Below are 17,349 nucleotides of genomic sequence, written 5' to 3'. Positions count from 1 at the left end.
CACCCTGACGCACCTGCTGCATACGGCTCTCCAGCAGAATAAAATTGCGGCCGTTGTCTATCTAGACATAAAGAAGGCCTTCGAGACAGTTGACTTTCACATATCACTCAACACCATTAACAATCTAGGGTTTAGGGGCAAAATGCTAAACTTGCTTCGAAGCTACCTCAGTAACCGCAAGCAGCAAGCAATACTCAATAATTATACGTCTACTTCACAAACAGTACTAACTGGTGTGCCACAGTTTTCCGTTCTTGGGGCCATGCGTTTCTCACTTGACATAAATGGTTTCCCTGCAACGCTTAGGCATTCACAGGTTTTAATGTGTGCTGATGACACCGCTCTCCTATTTACTGGTGACAGTCTGCGTCATATACGGGATAAAATAAATGCAGATGTAGATAATATTTTAAAGTGATTTACGTCCAACGAACTGACCCTTAAAATTAGTAAGACTAAGTATATAGTTTTTCATTGCAGGAGGAAAAATCTCAGTAACCAAATACTGGACATATATTTACGAGGTACAATAATACAAGTTGTCTCCTATGAATATTTAGGCATTTCCTTTGATTCAGACATGAACCAAGCTTTCTTACGGATGTTATGTTCACCTTAAGGCTATTGAATGTTTCGAATATGCTGTCCTACGCATTCTGCTTTTTTCTTCATTCAGAATCAGATATCTTATTGTATTGTTTCATGGGAAAACACTTTTATAAGTTATCTTGAACTTGCATTCCGGCTGCAAAAACGCGCATTAGCAACTATCACTTCTTCTAGATGTACACAATCCAGTACGTACTTGTATAGCTCATTGCATGTGTTGCCAGTGTATGCATTGTATGAATTCAAAATTACTGAGGTGATTCATAGTCCTATTGAAACCAATATTACACTTCCAATTACTTTATTTAAAATCCCGTTACGAAATACGAGAGCTGCATCTAATCAATGTTTTAATTTGCCTCCGTGTCATAATCTGTACGGGAAAAGGCTCGTGGAATTACGTTCAAAATAGGATACGTGGATAAGTTCAAAACGGCTGAAGCGGGCAAAAAAAAGGGATTTGCGCAACAAAAAGCAATGTTTCTTTGCGTTTATGTGGTAAAAACATTTTGTCAAAATCTCCGCCTAGGCGTCGGTCATAGGTTTAGGAAGAGAAGAAGAGGAAGAAGAAGGCTGTGTCCAGATAGCAAGCACCACGTCACTGAAGCAGAAAGATAACTGCCGGTGTGCTGTCACCAGAGACAGAGATGGCGTTTCCAGCTTTTGAAAGTGCAGACGAGGTAGAGTGCCCTTTCATATCCTTCCTTGCTTTCGCGTATGACGGGCGCGTGGGCCAGGTTAGGGCCTCCATAAAAACGCTTAGCCTGATGAGGGAATCGCATTGCACTTCTGAGCACATGCGCAAGGATTCGTTACTGATTTCTCCTTTATTTATTGATTCACCTGGGTTTCAATTTCCGTGCAGAACAACGTGATATTCCCTTCAGGCTACTTAAGAAGCTCGGTATACCTCTGGCAATAAAGAAAACATTGAGAAGGCCGAGACAAGTATTGACTGGATGATACACCACACCGCGACGCGGTAGCGTATTTCACTTGTGTGTTGAAGTAGTTTGTGTCGGCGCGGCCGCCATTAAAAGCAACGCCGGAACAAATGCAGGAAGGCCCGTCGGGACGGCAGCCGTAACAGCAGACGCGGGCCCAGCTGGGTACCGAAGCGAAGAGCTGCTTTATTGCGGAGATTGTCGCTTTTATAGAGGTGCCGATTAGTGTAACACCCCTTGAAGGCGAGTGAATCTGGTTCCGAAAACGAAGCCCATTAACCCACAACACCACATTGATTAACTTGACTTTTTCGCATCATGCATTCTTGCTCTACTTGCACAATAAGACGAAAATCAAAGACCGACGACGCCGTTAAGTTTAATGAGCAGTCGTAAAAGTAGCTGTATGAATTTGCAATGCGATTAAAACCGGCAACCTTGCTGGTGTTTCATCTTATTCAGTATAATGTCTCGTTGCCTGCCCGGCGTAATGAGGAAGTTGGCGAAACCGGTGGGTGCACTCTTTCTGGCAGCAGAGGATATAACATAGCGTAACTGGAAAGAATAATTCTGTCATTTTCAATGACACGAACCTATTTATGACGAGTACTGCATAGAGAGATCCTCCATTTCATCACAACACCTTGCCACATCTATAATTGAAAGCATTTCGATATGTTATCTTTTTACATTTTGAATAGATGCCCGATTTATAGTACTGTAATTCTATCATTGCGTACGGAGTAGTTCGGTGGAAAATAGCACAAATATACCAGGAACAAGAAAGGAGACACAACAGCCGGCCTCCCATGTGCTTCCAATTGTCCCGGTATTCCCGGGTTCATTTCTGCCACTGAAGTAAGCACCAATGTACCCAACAATTCACATTGCTAAGCAAATGCCCTGCCCGTACCAAATGCATGAAAGACCAGTAGGACGGTCACATGGATGTAGCTTACTAAGTGAGCACGGCGGTCCCATTCTGCGATTTCTGTATTAGAGGATCTGTAATGTGCTATACATATTACATGACTTGTCCAACTTCGCTTCATCGTCCTCACAGCACGCGGCTTTCGGCTTCCTCACTGATTCTATCCCTCAACTGTTTTTTTCGTATTGTCAGGCCTCTCATTAGATATTCCATCGCACGTTCAGCGGCGCGGAGCGTTTACGCAACTTTGTTTGCAGTCCTCCAGTTTTCGACCCCAAAAGTCAGTATTAGCACACTGTATTTCTTCATTTACTTAGGTATAAGAAATACACACATAACAGTATTGTATATACATATTGATTCATTTACGAGGACAAACCTAAGTGAACTCTCACCTTTTGAGAATGCTTCCACACGTGAATTCCAAGGCCGTAATTGTATTGTAAGAATTACTGCGTGTGCTTCAATAAATTATTTGAAATTGTGCATAAACCATCGTCGACGATTGTCAATGTTAGCGAATAGCCGGATACATATAGCAAGCTACTCGCTTTATTAAATAAATGATGTGTTGGTGGCATATGTTTGTTACACTAAAGACATTTACGTGGCGCTTGTTGTGTCATTACGTAATGCTGTAATGGACAGAGCCATTGTTCCACATATCTACAGCGCCATGTTGTCTCCAGGGACGCAAAGCACTGCCGTAGAGCGTGATTGCCATCGTCCTCTCTCAGTGGCGCCCTCTAAAGCATCTGCAAATGGAGAGAGGGGAATGGGAAAAGAGGAAAGCTATTTATGTCAAGCGCTACACTGCAGCATCTAAGCCTTCAGGATAAATAGCAGTTTTGCAAGAAATACAGAGAATCTATTGCGATATGAAATTAGTAGATAGCTATACGAATTTCGAATAATAGCTTTACGGGCAGTATAAACTTGTAAACATTCGCTTACCAACTACATTAACAAGCGTGGTGTCATGCGCGCACAATCAAAGGTGAACACGTCTCACTCGATGACCGCGCACAATTGCTGTCAAAACGCTGGAGTGAGAAAGCATGGGCGCAGCAGCGAGCGAAATGACCTTCGTGCTGCTTCTCACGTCAACGCGAAGTGTGCGGCGGGGAGACATTTCTCACGAAGTTATCAGCACTCTGCGCACGTGTCCCCACTGTAGATTGCTTTCCAGATAGGACCGCTCGTGGCCACACAACACCGAGACGCTGCCGAAGTAGGGCGTCCGCTGCGGGACCCGCAACGGGAGACGGAGCACTTCCTCCCGCTTTCTTGCCTTGCTCGAGGGAGATCAAGCCACCGTTGTCTGCTCACCCTCGCACGCATTAACTGGCGCATATAGCGTGCGGCGCGCGGTGATAATGTTATCGTCCTTGGACTTGTTACGGAAGAGCACGGTGTCTGCCACGCCTAGGGTTCAAATGTCCCTGGAGTGTGCATATATTATCTGTGGCAATCAAATACTACAGTTGGCGTTCTGCGTGGAACGCGCCACGCAGCTAGATAGCGAGACAGCACGCACCTATTGCAACGGTGCCATTGTATCGACGGTGGAAGTGAAACTACCGACCACCAACCACGGAAACAGATGTAAGTGGCAACGAAAGCTCTTCGTTTTGAAAAAGCCACGTCAGTGCTATCTTTACAAAGAACACCGAAACCACACGCTCATTAGAGAGTTATACATTTCTGGACCAAAGTGGCCCGGGGAGCCCAGAAAAACGCGGGCGGCAAGTGCGCATGCTCAGAACCCAAGCCAGTCTTGGGTTCTTGCATTCCTGTTGACCCTAGAGCCAAAAATCAAAACTACACCCTTAGCTGGGTAACCCTTAGTATAGGTGCACAAATTCGCATTTATAAGGTACATTGTAACTAATATATTATAAGTTACATTGTAACTAATAGAACATATAAGGTACATTGTAACCAATATAAAATAAAAGGTACATTGTTACCCTTGAAAAATATGCAGCTTTAGAGGTTACGCTGTAGTCCTTTATTTTCTAAAAGCAAATGTAACCTCTAAAGGATGTGTTAAATTTAGGGGTTACTACAGTAACTTATACAGATATTTTCTTCTTGATTGCATTCTATTTTTATAGCCAAACTAGAAAATTTGCACTGTTCCACTACAAGATATTGCCATCTCGAATTGGGGCGATATTGTCATGCCTGCCAGCTGGCTATCTTCTCACCTCAGATTATGGTTATGCTGGTGTCTAAATTGTGGGACTATAAAAGAAGAGACTTTCACTGTCAATGCATTTCATTAAAGCTTTAAAGAGAGCATGTAATTTGCTCGGATTGGTATCGACCCAAACATTTTTTTTTCAGTCCCATAATTCAAACTTCTACATGACAATCTGTGGCGAAAAGAAATCGGAGGCAACTGACAGGCATCACAACGTTGGCCCCATTCAAGATGCAGAACATTTTGAATCATGACGCAATGATAGATTTTATAGGTTAGCTATAACAATACAGCGCAATCACAATAAACACATCTGAATAAATAGCCGAAGTAACCCCTAAATTTAACATAGCCTTTGGGGGACAGTTCCTGCTTGACTGCTAATATATAACTCAGCTGTAAGTTTCTAACATATACTGCCTCTAAGTTAACGTCCCTTTAAAATATGTGGAAGCCAAAAATACCTACAGTTCCTAGAGTATTACATACTTGGGCAGAAAAGCCACTATTTATTAAAAATCCATCTTCCAAAGGCACAAATTACTTGAAGTACACTCAATGAAGAAAAACACTTGGGGAAGCAACATATGCATGAGTATTGTAGATTGGCCATAATAATTTAGTTCAGGTGAGCAAAAGCATACTGCAAAGCGCTGCTGGCAATAATATTGTGACAATGAGTTGTTTTAATGTAGTTGAAGGCAATGTCATTATTTCACGTTCTAACTGTGCATGTAGCCTTTGTAATAAGCTGTTCCGTTTAATATTCTGTGAATGTTCCCGAAAAATAAGTTGGAGTACTCTCAGGTACGAAATTCTTTATTACAAGTTTTTTGTTCAACAAGGTCCCATACAAAAATACCATCCATGAGGCCTCCCATATACAGTCATTGAAGCACAACTGTGTGAAATGAAAAACATCAGAATTTATGCCACTTAATAACTGCAGTACTAGATTTATGCACAGGCACAGATATATATACCGATCTGCTCACTTAGCAAAGGGCAAATAGAGTGCATTACATTTTGCAAAACAACCATCTACGTGGGTGAATTAAATGCTGAAGCTATGTTTATAAGAAATTCTGAGGCCTATGACACAAATGAAATAAAATTAAACAGCCTTCACCACAAGGGAGAGGAACAAATGACTAGAGCAAGTAAATGCACTGCTTGTGACTAGAAGTAAACAATGTATGACGTGAAAAAAACAGCTGCTTATGGTGTAAGCCTCTCCCACCTTTGGAGCTAACCAACCGCATTGAAGTAAATCCCACACTATGTTGTTTTTTTCTTTCACTTTAGAGTTGGTGAAAAACATGGAAAGCAGCGCGAACAGCACTACTCCCTAGATTACATTTTTATTGCTTAGGAGCGCAAAGAGACGTTTCAGACGGGTAGAAAGCAGTCCTTTCACTAGCTTGTCTCCTGGCAGCACAATATTTTGCACGAGAGCAAGTATTTGGTAAAATGCAAATGGATATTGTAGGTTCTTAACATAATATGCCAAAAGGAAAAAAATAAGTGCCCGTTGTATTCCAGACGTGGAGACAGTGATGACTTCGGCTTGGCTGCCAGCAAAAATACATGTCAGGAGCGCAGTAAATGTGAGGTGCTGTTACTTGGAGCTCATCAGCTGGCAATGCCATCTATGAAAAGAAATTAAAGATGACATAAACCACTGCCCAAAATTTATTTATGTAGTTTAGAACACGGCATGCATGTCGCATTTTCCCACATAATAAAATAAAAGAGATGTACGAACAAGGGCAAAAGGAGAGAAGTCAGCTAGGAAAGCTGGCACTACTAAAACGGGCAGGTGTGTTACTCACAGTCAACATGCATTGACTGTGCCTTAGTAGTTTGTATTTCCTGACTCACTGAAAACAACTAACGCTCAGAACTCGCATCTGTAGAATAGTGTAAGTTGTGCCAGTTCCCCCGCGTTGTTCTCTTAAAAGTTCGCATCTCTTTACACAAAACAATATCCACTGTCAAACGTTAAACACGAACGAGAGCACGGATACCTGTCCAGCTCAGCTGCATTGCACGGCTCCCGACGGCAGACGACGGGCGCGGCTGTGCTCGCATCACTGCCGACGGCGCCGCTAATATTAGCGTATTTTCTGCATTGTGAATAATTATTGCAAAGAGTGACAGCAACGGTATGAAATATTTCGGTTTGTGAGCGTCGGTGATTCATTCCGAAGCGCCATAAGCCTTCGCTTCGACGTGAACCGGAAAAGGCCTAGCGACGATATCGGCGCCGCCGAGCGATGAGCGGCGGTAAGGCTGCCGACGTTGCCAGAACGACCACTCCTCGGTCGCTACTTCACTGTACGGATGCGACACAAATGGGTCCCGGTAACATCATGTGATCACATTCTATCTACGGCAAGTAAATCTCGCCGTTCGCGAGGAAAGCCGCCGTCGAACGGCGGCCCGCGAACGGCGCGCAGCGGCCTGCCGTGCCGGTAACGTGGACGAGCCCTAAAGTGTCGTTTTTGAGCGTGGAAGAAACACGGATGCATTTTCGCGCAAATCGCTGCTTACCCCTTTGCTTTCTCTCTCTTTTTTTTTTGCACTTCCCTGACCTATAATGAAACAAAAGCTGCAGCCTAGCTATATGCTGAATACAGACAAACCAGTACAATGCAAGAACACTTACCAAGTTCGTCTATTTTCCCATGCGATCCGGGGCTGTGGTCGCAGTAGTCACAGCGAATGTTCGCCGAAATGAGGACACTGAAGCGCTCACAGTCACAAAATGGCTCTTTGCAGCGGCCGCGCATTATCCCAAACAAAGTCTCTGTTCGTCACTGCCATTGCCACTGACAAAATTGGCGCCGAAACTAGCACCAAAACACACATACACAGCTCACAACGCCATGTTTGCAACTACATCCCGTCATGCAATGCTAAAGCTATATACGGAAACGCAGAGAGATGACATAAAAACATGGCCGCTGCTTCTGTACTGAAGTACAGTAACAAAAGCATGATTCGGACATTCTAATCCGGCTGCACATATTCAAACGAAAGCAGGTTCATTGAGGGTAAAACAAAAACACAAACTTATGGACATAGTGCGCTCTTGGAAACTATGCTGCTGAATTGAACAGAATTATTCTTTATAGCTATCATGGTGGTAGAACTTCAGCCAACTGTACTTTTCATCTGTCTACACGGCTCCGTGGTAATGGAGCGGCTGTATGCGGCTTTTCCGTGCTGTGTTTGCTGCGCTGACATGCATTGACGCGTTGCATAAACCGTGTTGCTGCTGTACAATATAGGGAAATGTGGTGTGTTGCAGACGTTGACTCGTACCGTTGCTGAGTGCACAAAAAATAATGGGAGAAACATGCCAAGCGTTTTAATGATTGCATTTTGTTTGCTCCGAATTCGCACCTCGGCTGCAAAGATTGTTTGCTAAAATGCTCAGTTAATATATCTTCCGTTGGGGCAACACTCATTAAATTCTTTGGACGCTTTCTAGGTAACGACGCATTGCGCTGGATGGCTGTGATATGAGGGAAATGTTCGTACATCACTCTGCGATTGAGCTTGATCCATGAATGCACCCAACCAAATTCGCACTGAGTAAACACGGAAAAAGGCCCTTCCAGGTTCCTACCATATAATAATAATAACCATGCTCCTTTTTACTCCCCTCATGAAGAAGGCAGAAGTGCCAGAGGAGCATTATTTTATCATGTTATAAGCTAAACGTATGTCAAAAGGGCTCCCCAATCCGTGAATGTGAGACCCATTCGAAACAACAAAAACACTTGCGGCGGCATGTGTCGGCAGCGGCATGCGACGGCAACGAGATAGATTTCTGCAGGACACATGTAGGGTCTGTGAAAAGCGCTAATTGTATATAATACTTGCTCAGTCGATGGTTGTACTTCCGGCAAGAATCGTCATTATTCTTGCAGAACGTTCTTTTCCCGCGGCCTACTTCCGATATGCGGCTCTGCCGGCTCAATGAGTAATTTGCTCTCACTCAAAATTTGCGACTGAACACCCGTACAAGTGCTTATCAAATGGATCAACCATGTGTGCACGCAGGTAACTTATCCTGCGCTTTGTTAATGTGTAAATTGCGAACTTCCCCTCCCTATTTAATGTCTCCGTGGGGTGTCGGTTAAAGGTTACCAAAATTCTATAGGTTACAATACAGAGGTTACATGCTGGCAGCAGATCAATGTAACTAATAAGCAGCACCCGTCTCACTCAGTTTCGTCATTGTAACCCTTAGCATGAGCAATATAAAGAAAACATCAAAAGGACGGGCGAAGTAACCGTTATTTTATTCGTTACTCATGTTTATAGGTATACTTATAGGTTACCAAGATTAGAGTGTAGCATTGATGCCTAAGCCGTCTTGAGTCACCCTCGCGGCGTGGCTTTGCTTAAAACAGCATACCTAATTTTAGCTGTAATACAATGATTGCGTTTATTAAATTTTCAGTTTGCCCTTCTTGCTCAAAAATGCATTCTGTTAGTTTTCATTTCTAAGGAAACCTTTCCTTCTTTTTTTTTTTTACTTTCAAGCGCCATTTTCCCTACTGCTGCGTCCTAGGACCTAGACCCAAGGTTGTCCGCGTTTGACCCAAACTTCAGACGCTGCTGCTCTTCTAAACCGAAAAACAGCATACCCACGTGGCTTGGGAACCCAGATTCTTTTGTCTCATTTCTAATGTTCCTCATTGACAAAATATTTAGGGGTGCCACGACATAAATATGTGTGGAATTGTGTAGAAGCCACACTTTGTTATTTGACAGTTTTCACGATTTGCGGCCCTTACATGGGGCTACGCTTTTTCTCTATTTTTCCCCTGAGTATGAGCATAAAATATGTCCCAATCATCTATGCCCACCCACCAAAAGCGAATGTTATCCTTTCCGTAATAGCTTTGCTATCACAGTTATAATAGCTGACAAAGCAAAAATGCTGCTCATGCAGCCGCCGGCTTGTGCACACCACAGATCACCGATGTACCATTGCATCAGAGGGCAGCGCGTAACTCCCGCCATCTTGTGGCGGCACGCGGCACTACGCTTCTCGCGAAAATTCGCCGATGCACACGCAGCACCCAATGCGATTTATTCCCAGTTGGAATATTTTTCTCCAAATTTTGCCCTTCCAAGTTGGCGGTGTGGCCCTTACGCGGTTGCGGCTCGAACACGAGTCTATCTGATACGTTGTATAGTAATCACGCATTTGACGACTCTTCGGCGGCGACTATCGAAGAAGAAGACCCATTTCAAACGAGATTACAGCGCGTGTTTGTCCTCGTGGACTTGTTTTAGCGCAAAACTGCGTGAGTTGTACTCGAGGCCATAAACATTTATTCCTTCTTTAACGGTTGTTCCCATAGGCGAACAGGAGCATCTACCTGCAGGAGTCAGACACGTACTCGTTAAGGTCCGTTGGAGACTCTCAGGAAGGCAACGAAGAGTGGCAAAGCGAAAGCAGTCCGGATTCGATCCCGCTAATGGTCTGCGTGTTCGGCCTGCTACCCGGAATTATGATCACTGCACTCCTGACCATCTATTTCCTCTCCAGTGGTTCGCTATCCGAAGCCACCATGAAGGTGAGAGCGGCGTCACTATCCGACTTTATACGACGAAGGAAAAAGATAGAAAAATGAACAAATAGGGAGACATATATATTAGAAATATTAAAATCTAGGTGAAACGAAGCGGTTAAAGCAGCTTAACTGTTTATATGCTGGAGGTATTTTCTAAGTGTGTACCCAGTGGACTCATCCATTTCGTCTGCAGCTGAAATTCTGAATGGCTGGGCTGCGACACGTGTTAGAGGGAGACAGGAGCTCAAACCTGGTCAGTCCTTCAGTAGGAGTCGAAAACGACATGTTCACTAGGTTAACACTTATACAATACAGCAACCGACGAATGACGTGACCACGTGACCGTGGATTAAACTGCCCCGAGAACTGCCCCACTTTACGAGTGCGCTATCTCCATTCTTTGCTCAAATTATTCAGACGGAAACCAACCAATACGACGCGCCAAACACAGTGAAAACTAGACATAGAAAGCTGAGCTTCAATATGCATAATAGAAGCCTAAACTGACGCTACTGAAGTGACTTATGCTGCAGTAACACTATGTTCGTGCAGCTCGGCGTTACATTGCGAAATTGTGCAGATAAAAATGCTGACCACGCGTACGTTTGCAGGGGTAAAGCGGAGAAAGCTACATATAGGCTAATTCTTTATACGAGTCCTGTCATGCATGCGGCCCATTCAGCAAGAATATCTTTCCGGTCCCACCTGTGGCAGATTTCGCAAGACTGCATCAACAGCTGCAACGGTCAGCAATGTGCGCGATGGTTGGCAAAGAAAGCGACGCTTTCAAAAAGCTCTTACAAAAACCACCAAATGTGGTGGACAAAATAAATGAATAGTTTTTGTGGAGAACATAAATGAAATGGACAAAGTAGGCGATGCTTACGAAGTACACTGCTGGTGCTGAAAAGGTGGTTAGGATGATTGGAGCGCAAATGATCGTCGACATGCTTTGGCAGAGGGCGCGACCGTGTGGCGGCCACCATGGCGGTGGCGTGATTCCGTGGGCCAGATGCTCTTCCAGAACATTCGCATTAAAACTATGTAGGTACCGTGCACGGCGGGGCTCATTAGGTGAAGCTGGGGTGAGGTGCCAAGAAAACCAAGCAACACATATAGACAATAGACGGATCGTTTGGTCTTGCCGTGCCCCCGGCGTTGTGCTAGTATTGCTTACGATATGTACTGTATGTGTTTACTTTTGCTGTGCGGTGATGTTGAGACAAATCCAGGCCCCGATATTGAAAGAGTGCTGCAAGTATTACTGGCAGGGCAAACTAAGTTAGTTGAAGATATGGCGATGCTTAGAACGCAGCAGAATAACATGGAAAGTCTTTTTACTGATTGGGGCAATCGTTTCACTCTTTTAGAAAAACGTGTCGCTCTCGTTGATGAACTCCAACAAACCGTTAAATCTCTAGAAAACAAGATAGTAGAATTGTAAGATAGGAGTAGGCGTTCCAATTTGGTACTATTTGGCCTTCGGGAGGAAGCCGCTGAAACAGAAACAGAGCTTAAGCAAAAATTGTGACTGACATATTTTTTATATGCTAAACGTAAATTGCAGCTCGATTGGAAGAATCCACCGTTTAGGGAAGACTGGTAAACAAAGACCCGTTATTATGTTCTTTCAGGACTTCAATCAAGAACGTGCAATCTTAAAAACGCCCACAAGTTAAAAGGCACCAGAAATTCAGTACAAAATGATTATTCGCATGAAACCCTCAGAAAACGTAAATTCCTTTGGGACAGCGCGAAGGCTGAAAAGAAAGAAGGCAAAAAAGTTCCTTTGATAGACGCAAAACTGCGGGTCAACAATGAATACTTTATATGGAATGATGCCAGGAACACCAGGATTAAAATCCACGACTATGGCAGTACTTCAAAAAAGGGCTGACTTGCTCCCCCTCAAGAATTCCGAATCATAAATATAAATGCGCGCAGTGTTATCAACAAGAGTGATCAGCTTGACGCGATAATTCTTGCGCTTAACCCACACATTATCGCCATCACAGAAACATGGCTGCCTGACGCAATAGAAGATACGGATGTCTTTCCCTCTAATTACCGTGCTTTCCGTCGTGATAGACCTACTAGAGGTGGCGGTGTTGCTATTTTGGTGAGACAAGATATTTCGGCAGTTCTCCTACGTCAAGCTGATAATCTTGAAATGATCTCTTTAAAAATTTTATGCCATAATGCTTCTGTTGCAATTTTTGCTCTTTACCGCGCTCCCGATTCCGCTCCGCAATTTCTCAATGATCTGCGTGATCACATGGCGACTTTTGTGCACGAAAAAATTTTTCTCATAGGTGATTTCAATCATCCGGGAGTTGATTGGATTCACGGAACTCCTAGCGCTGATGCTAATATAAATAATGAGCAGTTGCGTAACATAATCTTGATGCACAACTTGCAGCAAGTGGTTACTGAGCCAACACGAATTAGCACTACTTCTGCCTCAATACTTGACCTTGTGTTTATTAGCCGGACTTTAGATAATTATTCTGTCTCTGTTGAGCATGGCATTTTGGATCATGACCTTGTGGCTTTTTCTTGCTACCTTGATCCTCTCAGATCTACTCATTGTAAAACTACTACTGTAAAAGATTTTTCCCGCGCCAGAGATGAGAGCATACTGGATTATCTTGACTTTCATCATAGCGGTTTTGGGGATATGACGCCGTTCAACTTTGGGATGAATTTAAGATTATTTGTACGCTCTGTATTGACAGCTTTCTTGCAAATAAAACCAAGAGAACGTATAGAGCTACTCCCTGGATGACGCGTGACATAGTGCACATAAAGAGAAAGGTCAACCGACTAAGACGACAGGGTCTTTCTCGTGACATAGTGGAACCCTACCAAGCAAAATTAAGTGAGGCTATCAGTGTTGCTAAACTTCGCTATTACCAGTTCACCCCTCCAAACTTCATCAGAACTGCTCCTTCTAAGTTTTTGGGTTATCTTAGTAAAAAAAGCAAATCAGTTGACCATATTATGCATGAGGGCAATCCTGTCGTCGCTAAACAAGATATCGCTGTTCACTTCAATGCTTATTTTAACAGTGTCTTTTCCAACTCACCCGTTTCCCCTCGTGTGAATGGCGTAGCACACAACAATAATTTAATTTTATTTCTTTGTCTGGCGTCTTTTCTATGCTTCTGAATATTAAAACAAAATCATCTCCTGGGCCTGATAACCTACCAAACGTGTTTCTTTACAGGTACGCTGAAATGCTATCTCGCTTTTTCATAATCATCTTTCGTGCATCCCTTTCATGGGCGGTGCTTCTTATCGACTGGCTTTCTACTCGTATTGTTCCGATACTAAAAACAGGCGATCCATCACTAGTGGCAAACTATCGTCCCATTTAACTAACCTCATCTTGTTGCAAACTTTTAGAACATATTATTGCTTCTGAAATGAATATATTTCTCGACGATAGAGCCATTCTATCTCCTATGCAGCATGGTTTTCGAAAGGGCCTCTAAACTGTAACCCAATTAACCACTTTAGTTCACAGTCTCGCTAGCACTATCGACAAATCAGGGCGAACTGACATCATATTCTTGGACTGCAGGAAAGCATTTGATCTTGTATCACACGCAAAGCTAATAGAAAAACTTTAACATTTCAACATTGCTTCTAATCTCGTGAATTGTATTCGCGCTTATATTTCTAACCGTACGCAATTCGTAGTATATGATAATTGCTCTTCCAGCACCCTTCCTGTCACTTCTGGTGTTCCTCAGGGTAGTGTTCTTGGAACATTATTATTTAACATATATATTAATGACATTGTAGACACTGTTACTCAACCCGTACAAATAAAAATGTTTGCTGATGACTGCCTCCTCTTTAATGAGTTCATTTGCCGACAAGATCAAGTTATTCTAAACTCTAACCTTCAAGACATACTAGCTTGGTGTGCGCGCTGGGATATGCAGCTTAACATTGATAAAACAGTATTTATGAAAATCACTAGAAAAATTAATAAATTGTCGTTTACCTACAGTCTAGCATCCAAACCTCTTACGGAGGTGAATGAATATAAATACCTCGGTGTTACAATAGCCAGTAACCTTAGTTGGAACTCGCACATCTCCCATCTTTGCGACTCGGCTTTTAAGAAGCTTTGCTATCTCAGGCATAAATTAAAACATGCTCCTTCGGAAAACCGCCTTATCGCCTACACCTCTCTTGTCCGTCCTAAACTCGAGTATGCAGCTATTGTATGGAATCCCTATACTAAAACTAAGATCAATGCGCTAGAAATGATACAACGTAAAACAGTAAGGTTCATCTTCTCTAAATATCTCTCAAGTGATTCCCCAACTCAGTTAATAGCTGAACACAATATTTAGTCTTTGCAACTAAGAAGAAAAATTCACAGGCTTAAATTTCTCTTCTTGCTGAGTAACAATAAACTGTCTCTTTCTCCCGAACCTTACATAACTCCCCTTACTGCCCGCCGAACAAGACATCGCCACGCTGCATCATTAACGCCTCATAATGGTAGAACCAATGTCTTTATGTCTTCCTTTTTCCCTCGAACAGTAACGGAATGGAACAGCCTACCCTATAACAAACTTCTCAGCACTAACTCAATAGCGTCTATTACTATCTAATATTAGTGCTTGTTCTTACGAAATGTCGTTTCAATTTGTATCATTGTGCAATATTTATTGAATTGCGCGTTGTAGTAATTTTGAATTATGCACTCCTCTTCTTTTCTATTACATTTCCTGTGCTTTGAAATTGTGCTTGTGAAACAGTGTTTGTATTTGTATCTGCCACTCTCTATGCATTATTTTGAGGTGCTTTACTCATTATGCGATTCTACTTTCTATTACATTTTTTCCGGAGCTTTCTTTTTTTTACTCCTTTGTCAATCTATTGTGTTTTCTCTTTTTTTGTATGTACCTTTCCCCTCCTGCCTGGGCCTCCTGAGGCCTGCAGTATTCGTAAATAAATAAATAGCCGACTTACATAGGAAGCCAACAGGTCCCCCAGCCATTAGCGTAGGCAGGGGAGGAATATAGCAAACTGCTTAAGACGTGACAACACCTTTACGCTATAGCGCGAGAGAATCCAGGATGTGTTATAGTTGGCGTTCAACTCGATTGCACGAGAGCGCGTTCCTTTCAATGAGATGCCAATTATATGGACAATCCGAGCAAATTCTTGCCATCGGCGGGAGGTTCCGTACATATTTACGTGCATGTATGCTTCATGCCATACCATACATTGTGATATGGGCATTATATGCGGATTATATTGCCACACCATTCTATTTCGAAAGTTGTTCATGCCAGGTCTTGCATTCTCGACAAAATTTTTCAAAATTTTTAAAATGGCAGCCCAGAAAGAAATGTCATCAAACAAAACACCGACAGCGCATGCCTTTTATCTTAAATATTTACAGAGATCAATAGTAAAAGTTCGAAACAATAACAGAGCAACAACCTAAAATTGACGTAATAATCTAATGTGGCTGTGGACCTCTTCCGGGAACTGCCCATGAATGCGGTTTGAAGCATACACAATGCGGAAAAGTGGTGGTAAGGTTGCTGAGAAAGACAACCTTAATAAATAAAAAGAAATTAAATTTTGCCACTACAGGGTACAGAAATAAGACCCCTAGCGGGATAGCTCGTTTTTCCTATGTCATCTTACGCTGACAATTATTGCTACTGCCTATACAGGTACGACGCTTACAGTTCGTTTAATATTCGAACTTGGTGCTATCGGATTCATGGTTTTAAATTTTGGAGGAACTTAATTTTTTTTTTTGTTGGTGTTGGAATTACCGCCGCTTACCAGCAACAATTAAAATTGGTGAAAGAACCAACAAAAAAAGCTTTTTATTTCATAACGTAAGCTGTTAAGTGAGCAACTGTGGGGGACGATAATGCGGTTTGAGTGAGGACCGCGTCACTGACCACCATGCAGCACTGTCTCTGCGGCAGATTTTGAAGCTTGTGCAGCCATGTTCGGACTCTTACAATTGTTTTCGACGCGAATTTTCCAACATTGCGTTGCCTTCTTCCCAAAATAAACAGAGATTGAAATTGAGATTTAGATTGAGATTGAGTCATGAGATTAGTGCTTGCCCGTATAGGTGAATATTAGTTCTTAGCATCTTTGCTTCTGTCGCTTTCGCGTGAAGAGCTACAAAAGAGGAAAGCACATTCTGAAGCTGTAACGCACTCGGGAGGCAAGCGGCGGAACGCAGCAGAGACAAACTTTAGTCGCTCTAAGTCGCGCAGACGATAATGCTCTACAGTGCATTCTTAGAGCGAGAGCGGGTTAATGTTGAGTGTCGACGTATCTTCGTATATTTTTACCCAAGCATTCAGAAATTTCTTCTCGACTCATTTCTATGTGCCAGAACTCACATATCATCAATGTGGGGCTCACACTGTTCCAGAAAGAAACAACGGTTGTCTTACGAAAAACAGAACAACAGTTCGCCGTGTACTACAGCAGAGTACGGTTGTGTGCACCCACGTTTAAAGACGTGTAAAGGTATTAAATCGTCACCCCTGCCGCCGTGACTCAGTGGTTATGACGCAGCGCATGAGGGGCATGTATTAGTATTTTATTTTCATTGAATTATATAATAACCGTTAAGCTTAATGTGTAAGTGCACATTAACATAACAATAGGCGTAACGAACTTTCATAGTCTAGAGTAAATCCCGATAAAACAGCAAGTAAGGACCAACCTTTGTGGTACAGGCAATAAAAAGAAGAAGAAAACCGGTAGCGCAAGTAACTTGCAACCGGACCGTCTTCTTACGCTGACATGTTTCCGGCAACGCCGATCCCAACTTGGTCAAAGGTATACTGACTTGGTAAACGAGTTTACCAGGGAGAGCGAAATGCTGTGGTCCAAAGGAAGGTGCGCCACCGCTTGTGTTCGGCGTTCGCGTAATGCTTCAATGTCACTCGGCAAAAGACACGTTCGCTGGCTAGTTGGTTAGAATCACTGATAGAGTGTATAAGAAGAACTGAACGAAGACGTAGAAAGAGACACAGAAGCGCTGCCTCTGTGTAC

The 17,349-nt window shown here is 43.0% G+C and overlaps 1 protein-coding gene across 6 annotated transcripts in view; it reads left to right on the top strand.

The window, feature by feature from the left end:
• Positions 1–1,171: 1,171 nt before the first annotated feature.
• The window catches only part of LOC135902754 (neprilysin-1-like), an 81,309-nt gene continuing 65,131 nt past the window's right edge, over positions 1,172–17,349 (top strand). For all 6 annotated transcript variants that reach the window (XM_070533739.1, XM_070533740.1, XM_065432974.2 and 3 more), the window contains exons 1-2: positions 1,172–1,289; positions 10,075–10,290. In XM_070533739.1, the coding sequence (XP_070389840.1) occupies positions 1,257–1,289; positions 10,075–10,290 (249 nt within the window). In that variant the 5' untranslated portion in view covers positions 1,172–1,256. The remainder of the gene's footprint in view (positions 1,290–10,074; positions 10,291–17,349) is intronic.

This window comes from Dermacentor albipictus, chromosome 2, assembly GCF_038994185.2.
Source record: "Dermacentor albipictus isolate Rhodes 1998 colony chromosome 2, USDA_Dalb.pri_finalv2, whole genome shotgun sequence".
NCBI classification, from domain to species: Eukaryota; Metazoa; Arthropoda; class Arachnida; order Ixodida; family Ixodidae; genus Dermacentor; species Dermacentor albipictus.
The sequence above is the reverse complement of the archived record's forward strand: the minus strand, read 5'-3'. Positions and strand labels throughout refer to the sequence as shown.